Genomic DNA, 9,712 nt, shown 5'->3' with positions numbered 1-9,712 from the left:
GCTGTGAACTGGCCACTGGCTGTGGCCGTGGGAACGCCGTGGGCTGCGGGGCGGGGGCTGGGCTCGGCGGTCACGGAGCAGGTGTGCGGGGCCGGACTCTGCCCCCTGAGCACAAGCGCCTGTGCATTTCCTGAGGCCACAGGCTAGTAAAAGTGGTCACGCGACTATGGTATGAGGAGTAAGATCCGGGGGGTGGGATTGGACCGGGGACAATGTTTTACGAGGAACAGAGCAGGGGACGGCGTGACCACAGGTCAAGAGACATTTGCGCGTGTGCTGATGTCATCAGGGCAGAGTTATCCCGAGGCCACCTTGGCCCCCTGGTCTGTGTGGGCCGCGCGTCCCTGCTCGCCCAGTAGGGGGTGTCCTGCAGCTATGGCCACAAGTTCCTGGGGCTCCTCGAGGGGGGCCACTGGGAGCTCAGACAGGGAGACAGACCCAGCTCAGGGTCTGTCAGCGGGGAGGGAGCTGTTCTGGCCCAGCACCTGCTCCCGGCTTTGGCCAGGCACCCTGCTGGAGACCCAGTGGCAGCTCTGCGAGCGGGACAGTCTCCTCACCACATCCACCGTGGCCCGGGCCCCCAGGCTCCTCGGGCCCTGAGGCCCGCCTCGGGACACAGCATTGGCCGTAATGGCCAATCAGGAACATGCTGCTGGGACTTGCAGCGAGCAAATAGGTGCTAGTTGCCCGTGAGTGATCAGCTCATAGGAACCCACAACCAACCAGTTAACTAGCCGAGTAACTAGCAGATAATCACCTAACTGGCCAGGTAGTTAACTAGTAGGTTGCCACGCTAACAAGAGAACTAGCCAAATAACTGGTTCACTTGCTGACTAAGCAGCTGACGAGTCAACCAATGAGCTAACTAGCTGGCGAGCCGGTGAACAGGAGCCCATCCGGTGACCCGAGGCGCCGCTAACTCGCTCCCCTGCTGGCTGAGTCTGCTCTTGCCTGGCCTCACGCGGCGCCGAGACCGGACGCAGGGCCGCGCCCTGGGGTGGGGCTGTCTCTGGAAGCCAAGAGGGGTTCCTCCCCAGTGTCCCTTTCCTCCTGGACACTAGCGATACCCTGGTCCCTGGGCATGAAGGGCCTTGGACGAACGGACGAATGGACCAAAGCGTTGACAGAGGAGGCGAAATTTTGGCCGCGGGGAGACACAGAATTCGACTCTCCTCTCGAACGCGCTATAGGAACATTCTCTTCCCAGTTACGAAGTCACACCCGCGAGGCTGGAAACGTCAGGAACCAGCGCCACACTGGCTGACTCGAGGCGTCCGGTACCCGGAGACGCTCGTGGTCAGCATCTGACCTGTCGACTCCCCGTTTCTCGAGTGCGCGCAGACACCTGCGGGCCTGGTCCAGGGGACACCAGTGGGAGGCGGGGCTGGGGGAGGGTCTCGCAGGCCGAGAGGAGGTGTCCAGGGAGAAGCTTGTCGGCCTGGCCTGGGATCCAAACGCGCAAGGGGAGTGGAGAGCCCCACGCGGATTCTAGGGGCCCTCCGAGAAGCTGGGGCTGGAGAGCCTGGGGCAGTCAGGTGAGGCCATCACAGGAGTCCGGTGACAGGGGCTTCCCCCGAGCTGGGGGGCTGTGTCTGCTGAGCTGCGTCTGCATGCGACAGTGTCTCCGCCCTGGGGGTGCGGAGAGATGTGTGGACGGGACGGCTGGGTGGGTGGCGGGTGGCTGGGGGATGGGTGGGGGGTACATGGGTGGGGGGCAGCAAGGGCACGGGCGCTCACCGCCGGCCTCGGGTGGGCCAGCACCGGGTGTGAGGTGCTCATCTCCCACTTCACAAATGAGGAACCCAGACCGAGAGCTGGACCCCCCCAGCTGTGGGCTTGAACCCCTAGTCCTGCCCTCCCTCGCCCCCTGCTCAGGAGCGGCCCGCAGCGCCCCCTGGGGGCAGGACCCGTCCCTGCGCCCCTGCTCCAAGGCAAGGAGGGGCGCAGGGGTGGGGGGAACAGGCCAGTGCCTGCTGGGGCGGGATCCCGGCCCCCGGGCTGGCGGCCAAGGCCGCCCTGAGCTTCCTCTCTCCGCGGCCAGCTGGTGGCCGGCCCTCCCCTGTGCCCGGGCAGCGCCCCTAGTCCTGGTGCCAGAGGGCCCCAGGGTGAGGGACCCCAGCCAGGCCCAGCTGTGCCGGGCGGGGAGCCAGGGGCCAGCGGAGCCCGAGGCGGGGCGGTCCCCCCGCGGCCCGTCCTTCCCCTCCTGCACCTGCGCCGCGGGGCGGCCCCTGGACGGAGGAGCCGGGCCTGCGAGCCCCTGCGTCCTTCCGGCCGTGCGGAGTGTGTGTGCGCAGGAGACACGCGCAGGGACAGACTCGGCTCAGACTGCATGACACACACTCGTGCGGGGACACACGCGCCCATGGACACACTTGTCCATGGACACACGCACACATGGACACAGGCCGCACTCCCGCCCCCACAGGCACCTGTGAGGGAGTCGGGGCTGTGTCTGGGGCCCTGGTCTCCGGTGCTGGGGGCGGGGTCCTGGGTGAGGAGTTATGGGGGTGGGATCCCCTGACCAGTGCCTGGGGGAGATGGGAGGGTCTTAGGGGTAGTTACCAGGGGGATGAGTATTGGGGCAGGGGTCCTGGGGGCGGGTTCCTGGGGGAGGGATGTGCCCTACCAGGGGCTGGAGTTTGAGTTTTGGGTTCCCTGCTGTGGCTCAGACAAGAGAGCTGGGCCCACCCCACATTCAGCCCCAAGAAGGGCTGAGGGTCTGGGTTTGGGTTTTGATCCATGGTGCCCTCCCCCACTGTCTGGGGGTTCTGATGAGGCGTGACCGGGGGAGGTGCGTCAGCACAGCAGCGGGGACAGTCCTCATGTAGACCCGGTCTGAGGGGCTGGGCCCAGGGGCAGCTTCAGAGAATCCACTGGGGCTTCTGCCCACCCCAGGGCCACGAGGGGCTCCCTCGTCAAAGCCTTAGTCGGGGTCATGAGTTCAGGGCCCTGTCGGAGGCAAAGAAGACACTTGCAGACAGGAGGTGCGTCCCTCAACATTTGAGATGGGGCTTGCCGTGGGCGCCCCACCACCTACACATGTGCAGATAAGGGCCTGGGCGGCCAGGGAGACCACACGAGGAAGCCCGGGGCTCAGAGTCTCCGGAGCGTCTGTGGGGGGTACCGGTGAACCGGGTTCCTGGGCTGGTCACCACTCAGCTCCCGACCTCGGGTCACCTGAGAGCGTCGGATGGACAGCAGGCCAGGCCCGGCTGTGACCCTCCCCACGAGGCCAGACTTGGGGCCACTTTCCTAGCGGGGCTGCGGGCACCCACTTGGACAAGGGTCTCACGTATATGGCCAGAGAGAGGGTTGCCCTTTCAGGGGCCTGAACTACCCCCAGGTGGATGGCTGAACACCAGCACCGCCAGGCTCTGCTCCGAGGCTGTGAGTCAAGTGCAGACCGAGGTGGCCTCGTGGTCAGTCCTCCCAGGCCTCTGTCCTTGGCTGGCGGGCACCCTCCTTCCGGGGCTCCCCGGGGCTCCCCGTGGCGGCCGAGTCCACGTGTCCCTGCTGAGGGCCTGGCAGACCGCATCTGTCCACACGGGACCTGGTTCCCCTAATCACCTGTCGAGGCCTGCTCTCCATACTGGTGCGGCGGGCGGGGGGTGGGGGCAACACGTGGCTGGGGGCAGCAGGGAGGGGGGTGGCTGGCTGAGCCCAGTGGCTACTTTTGTGAGCTCCGATACCATGGACTTTGGGGCTGGTGGGGCGCAGTGCGTTGGGAGACACACCTGCACTTTACAATGACGAGACGCGATGTATAGGTCATCGCCCCACCAGGGACTGTCACAGGAGCAGGTGCCCAGTGCTGCAGGGCCCCGACGACACCCCCACATCAGAGTCACAGGGCCCGTGAGGTACAGACCCTGGGGGATACCACGTTGCTCTGGGCCCAGCCAGGGTGTGGGGATCGGAACCCGCTGACACCGCTGGTGGGGGACAGGCTCCATCACTCGGAAAGGACAGTGGTGTGCAGCCTGACTTTGACTGGGCTGTTGCCCACCGAGGAGGAGAGATGCCTGAGACACCCGAGTCCCCCCGGGGGGTTGCGGCAGGTGGGAGGGTGAGGGACAGGACACCCCGCAGACATGACAGCTACAGCAGCAGGAGCAGGCAGCAGCCTCCGGGACCTGGTCCTCTTCTTGTCAGGCAGGATCCGGGGTCTGGGCCCACTCATGGCCCCGCGGGAGGGGAGGCCGGCAATCACCACCCACCACGCCAGCGTCCTCTGCGTGGGTGACCAAGGCTCCTCCCACCCTATAGGACCGGGGACCTGGCCTGGAGAGGAGGGGAAAGCATGGCCATCCCACGCCAGTCCACCCAGCATGGGCTTCAGAGGAGCTGGTGGGGCCTCCACCCAGCTGAGATGAGGGCAGCAGCCAGCAAGGGTGCTTGCCCCCTGCAGGGGACACAGTCTCCAGCCCCCACTGGGGTGGCCCTGCTTCCCCAGCTGCACCCCAAGTCCTTGGGCCCAGGGAGGTGCCATGGACAGAGCCTGAAGGTGATGGGGCAGCTGGGATGGGCAGCTGACGGTAGAGGTGTCTGTCAGGCCCCACCGTAGAGGGAGAGCCAGAGGGCTGTGAGCAGAGGGATCTGTCCCTGCACCCGGCCGGTGGTCCCCCGGGGCTGGAGCCACCGCTGCTGCAGGAAGCACTTCCGGGTCCGAGGCTCACCCAAGCAGCCCCACGGCAGCCCTGGGTGGGCAGCGTCGCTGCCCCCACCCCGCAGCGGGCAGACGGTGGGCCCGCCGGCCCTGGGCAGCAGCGAGGGCTGGCTAGGAGAGCCGGCTGCGGGAGAGCGGGCGCCGGGGCCCAGCTCACCCCACGCACCCCAGCCCCCGTGGGCGCAGGCAGGTGACTCAAGCAGGTGCCTGACCGGCTGGGCCCACAGACCTGCTGTCTCATTGTTTTGCTCCCTCCTGCGAGGGAGGATTCACAGGGTCACAAGTGAGTCACCGAATCCGCTGCGGGGTGTGGAGGCCCAGACTATGCTGCCCACACTGGGAAGCCAGGGCCAGGCATCCGCTCTGGCCGCCGCATCTCAGGCCAGCCCACTCAGGAGCCCCACAGGCCCCTGGGGCCCAGGGGACCTGCAGCTCCCCCCTGAAGCGTGTTAGAACTGGGTGCCTGCGCCACTCCGCCGCCCTGCAGAGGTCAAGGGTCGCGGCCCAGCTGCAGGTGGACAGAGGCCGAGCTCTTGGCCAGGTCACTTCCTCATCCCCACCTGCGCCCATTTTAGCACCCACCGGACAGGGCTCCGGGGAGAGATCAGGAGCTGGGGAATAAATAATTTATTGAAATCGGGGGAATAAATAAGATCGTGGGGGGGGTAACAGAACTATAAAAATCGGGAACAAGTATATACAGGCAGGGGGCGGAGCCTGCCCCGGGGCGGGGCGTTCTAGGGGCGGAGCCTCGCCCCCACGGGGCGGGGATTTCCGGCAGGTGCGGGCTCCCGGGCACCCGGGAGGTAGACGGCATATCTACAAGGCAGGAGCCCCTCGGGTCAGGGGGTGGGAGGCTTATTTACTGTGTGCATTCTGTGTGCATTCTGCAGGCCGCTGCCTCCCCGCGCCAGCCTCTGCTGCGTTTACAGACCTGAAGGTCGCTGGGAAGGATGAGGAGCTTTGGGGGGCAGGTGGGGGCCCTCACCTTCCTACGTGAGTCAGTGGGGCCTGAGCCATCAGGAGCTGGTCCAGGGAGACCAGTGCAGGCCGGAGAAAGGGACGGCTCCGGACATACTCCTCTCTCTCTGTTCTGCTCCCCAGTAAAGGCTGAGTGTTAAATGGAGCCCCCAGTCCCCCCTGAGCCCCGCGGCCGCCAGCACCCGGGCGGGGCAGCACCGTGGCCGGGAGGGAATCCGTGGCTGCGGGTGAGGGGCCGCGAACGCCACCTCTGCAGGACAGCCTGGCCCGGCCTCGCCGCGGAGGCCCGAGGGTGGGCGAGGCTGCCTGAGGTGCCACACTCGTGGGCATGGCCCCGAATCTCACGGAACGACTTTGCATGTGTCACCAAACAGCATTTGCCTTTGGAATCGTTTTCAGCCACTTAAAAATGTAAAGTGCGATCCCGGGTCCTGCGCCGGGCAGGTCAGGGGTGCAGCCACCAGGCCCCCCTCGCCACATGCCGCTGGGCATGGACAGGGCAGCCAGGCTGCCTACTCTGGTGCAAGAGGAGCCCAGGGGCCACGACACCATCTCCAGTGACCGCCACCGGTGCCCGTGCGCCCTCTGTGGGGCCGTCCCAGCGCAGGCCCCGAGGCGGGCCTCCCGGGGTTCTCAGAGCCCCGAGAGGAGGAGACGGCAGAGGCTGCCAGACGGTCAGCCCGGCTGAGAGCAGCGGGGTCCGGACCCGGTGGCTTGGCACCCATGCCACAGTCACCTCCGTGTCCACGGCCCTTCCCCAGCGCGGGGGACCCGTGGGCAGCCCTGGCGGCAGCCCACACCGAGAGCCTGGATTTGCCCATAGGGCTGGAGGGCAGAGGCCAGGCCCCGAGAAGCCCTGCTGCCTGCTGGACAAGCCCTCCCGTGGGGGTCCCATCCCGTCAGGCAGGGCTGGGGCTGCACAGTGGCCCCTTCTCCCCGTGCCCCTGCCGGGCTTCGAGCCCACTGTCCACAGTGTGGAGGCCGCACATCCCAGCAGCGCCCAACCCCACACAGTGGGCGTCACAGGTGGCCTCAGGGACAGGCCTGAGGCAGCACCTGGGTGCCTGGCACCCTGGCCGGACCCCGGCCCGCCGAGGCCACGCGGCAGCTGGGCACCGGGCTGCGGCCGGCAGGATCCGGCCCAGGGGCGCCTGCGGACGTGGGCCCTGCTCCTGCCCTGGGGTCCGGGCCAAGCTGGACGACCCTCCCCCACCTCTGAGCCGAGTTAGTCCAGGCGCTGAGACACCCGGAGGGGACAGCGGGCGCCTGTCACTGTTCCGGGCTGTTTGTGTAGGCCGCGGGGCCAGAACAGCAAACACGGCACGTCCGGAGCCGCCCCAGGATGCTCTGGGGAGCCCCCCCAGCGACAGCCCCCACCCCAGCTCTTCCTTCTGGCCGGGGGCCCACAGGGCCCGGGAGGGTATAAAGGGCTCCGGGGAGCAGCGCCCAGGACTCGGGCAGGGCTGCCGACCAGACCGCTTCCAGGTAGGGCTCGAGCGGGGCGGCGGGGGGCCTGGCTGGGCGCCTGCGAGCTCCCTCTCTCCCCAGGGGCTGCCGGGCCTGCGACACCATGCTGCTGTGGCTGAGCCTCCTGCTGTGGAGCGGCGCCTGCTGGGCCAGACGTGAGTCGGGCTGGGCCACCCCCAATCCTGAGACCCGGGCGTGGGCCCCACCCCAGAGGCCTCGGGGTCAGGACGGCCCCGTCTGAGGACCCGCGTCACCGGGTTCCCCTGTCTCCATCTTCACATCCAGAGATGTACGGGGCTGGGCGCGGCACCTCCTGCTCGGTGCCCCAGAGCAGCGACAGTGATATCACCGGCATCCGGGTGTCCATGGGCTTGGCCGGCCACATTAAAGGGTGCGTAGGGCGCCGGGGCTTCCGGGGCTGCTCCCATGCGGGCAGGGGTGATCCCCTTGCCTCTCCGTCAAGGCCATTGCCCCAGCGTTGGGTGGGGTGTGCAGGGGCCTGGGGCCCTTTGTGCTCAGTGCTTTTGGGGTCCCCGGCACCTGGGAGAGGGAATGGGGCCGAGCAGCCAGCGCCCCAAGGGCACAGCGAGGGTGGGGGGGCTGGGGCAGCACCGAGGTGGGGGAGGCCCCGGAAGCCCTGGCCGCGGAGCCAGTGGGCCCAGGTGAGCGTGGGGTCACCTGTGCTCAGGCCTGCGACCCGGGCCCCAGGGCAGCTCCCCACCCTGGGCCTTGACAGGGGCTGAGGGGCGGGCTTCATGCTGGTTCCCAACGGTCACCCCCCATTACAGAGAGGGAAACCGAGGCCCAGAGAAGCTGGGGAAGAGGCCCACACCCCAGAGTCCCTGCGGGCAGAGCAACATTCCCGTCTCAGCACCCAGGGCGGCCCGGGCACCCTCGGCGCATGGGCCGCTGCCCTGTGTGGTTGGGGGGGGGGCGACAACCAGGCAGGGGTCACCCAGGACGTCCCCCCACGGCTCCCCTCCCTAGGGTCTCCCTGAGACAAGGCTCCGTCTGGAGCGAGATGTGCGGCAAGAAGGACGTCATCAACCAGGAGTTCATTCTGCGGCCGGGCGAGCACGTCATTTCCGTGTACGGCACCAGCAAGAACTACTTCCGCTACCTGGTCTTCTCCACCGACTTCGGGCGCAGCGCCTCGTTTGGGCGGAAGGAGGGCCGCACCTTTACTGCCTACCCTGACGAACCCGGCCGTGTGCTGACCGGCATCTTCGGGCAGTACAGCTTCCTGGGCCTCAAGCGCCTGGGCTTCAAGTGGGGCCAACCCCTGGTGCAGGCCACGATGACCCCCCCGACGACAAAACAGAAAACCACCAAAGAAAGCTGGTGCGACATGCTCTGAGGACAGAGTCGGGGACCCGCCACGGCCTGTCTGGTGATGGGTGTGGCCCTGGGGATCTGAGTGCCCACCCGAGCCAGAGCCCTCCAATAAATGAAAGCACAAACGGCGTGTCCAGGCTGGTCCTTGGGTCTGGGGCCCTTGTGGGTGGCGCAACCGCGGTGGGGCAGCCCCGAAACCAGCCACAGGACGAGGCAGGAGAGGGTGACAGGGCCGCCCCGCATCGGCCATGCACACCTGGGACCGACCCTCAGCGAGGACACGGGAACAAAGGAGGCCCCGGGCCCACCCCAGTGTCCACTGGCCCCGCCTGGGCAGGCGCGTGTCCAGGCTCTCAGGGCGTCAGGGCCTCGGGGACCCGGTCCTTCTTCCCTCGTCCACTCCCCGGGGCACACTTGCGAGGCTCCCACTCGCCGGCTCCTGGCCACGGGAAGCAGAGCCAGGCTCGGCCGGGGCGCCTGGTTGGACCGACTTGGGGCAGGCCTTGGGCATCTGCCCTCAAGGGGACACTTTGGGTGCTGAGTGGGGTGGACCCTGACGAGAGGGTTGTGGGGTGTGTTTCAGGGAAGCCCCATGGGGCGCAGCTGAACGGTGGGTGAAAGTGAGCAGGTGGAGATGGGGGGCAGCCCCAGCGTGAACGTGTCCGCGGCCACAGAGAGCGCCTCCAGCGGGGTCACTAGATACAGCAGCAGCGGGAGGCCGGTGGGGACCCCAAGCATGCTCATTCCTCGGTCCCCGTGCCTGGCCTGGCCCCGGGGGGCTGCTCGCCCAGATCTGCGTCCAGAGGCCCGGGGGCAGCTCCCACTTGGGCCGAGGCCCCGGGAGAGGCCCGGGCACCGCTGTGCCCACACGCACCACCCAGCTGACCTCTTGGGCCGTGAAGCCACCCGCCGCCCCAGCCCCGACCCGGCCGCGGGGGTGCACCCGGGTCAGGATGACAGCCTCAGCGGGACGGGCCACGGTCTCCCAGTGGGCGTCCCTCCACCCTTGTTTCGCTCAGACCAGGCCCGGGTCTCGGAACCGGGACCCTGAGCTCAGCTGGAGGGACACCGGTGCCTGCATTTCCAGCCTTCTCCCCGGAACCCCTCTCCTTGGGTGAGTGCGACCCCCAGCACTAGCCTCCAGCCAGCAGGGGGCCCGGAGTGGGGCAGGGGTGGCGGGAGGCCTCCTGGGGCAGGGGCGGGCATGCTGGGCCCCGGGAGGGCGGGACGGCCCCGAGGCTCAGGGGTGCTGGTGCGCGCTGC

The 9,712-nt window shown here is 68.0% G+C and overlaps 1 protein-coding gene across 1 annotated transcript; it reads left to right on the top strand.

Moving 5' to 3' along the window:
- Nucleotides 1-7,401: 7,401 nt before the first annotated feature.
- LOC119242377 (zymogen granule protein 16 homolog B-like) lies at nucleotides 7,402-8,471 on the top strand. Its single transcript, XM_037508096.1, has 2 exons — nucleotides 7,402-7,505; nucleotides 8,102-8,471. Exons 1-2 carry the CDS (start codon nucleotides 7,402-7,404, stop codon nucleotides 8,469-8,471), a joined length of 474 nt encoding a protein of 157 aa, XP_037363993.1.
- The last annotated feature ends 1,241 nt before the right edge of the window (nucleotides 8,472-9,712 follow it).

The sequence above is a fragment of the Talpa occidentalis genome, unplaced genomic scaffold (genome assembly GCF_014898055.3).
Source record: "Talpa occidentalis isolate TD23 unplaced genomic scaffold, MPIMG_talOcc4v2.1 talOcc4.12, whole genome shotgun sequence".
NCBI lineage: Eukaryota > Metazoa > Chordata > Mammalia > Eulipotyphla > Talpidae > Talpa > Talpa occidentalis.
The sequence above is the reverse complement of the archived record's forward strand: the minus strand, read 5'-3'. Positions and strand labels throughout refer to the sequence as shown.

Coding starts and splice junctions, on each gene's coding strand:
- LOC119242377 (XM_037508096.1), top strand. CDS start 7,402: ATGTACGGGGCTGGGCGCGGCACCTCCTGCTCGGTGCCCCAGAGCAGC. Junction 7,506..8,101: donor TTGGCCGGCCACATTAAAGG/GTGCGTAGGGCG, acceptor TCCCCTCCCTAG/GGTCTCCCTGAGACAAGGCT.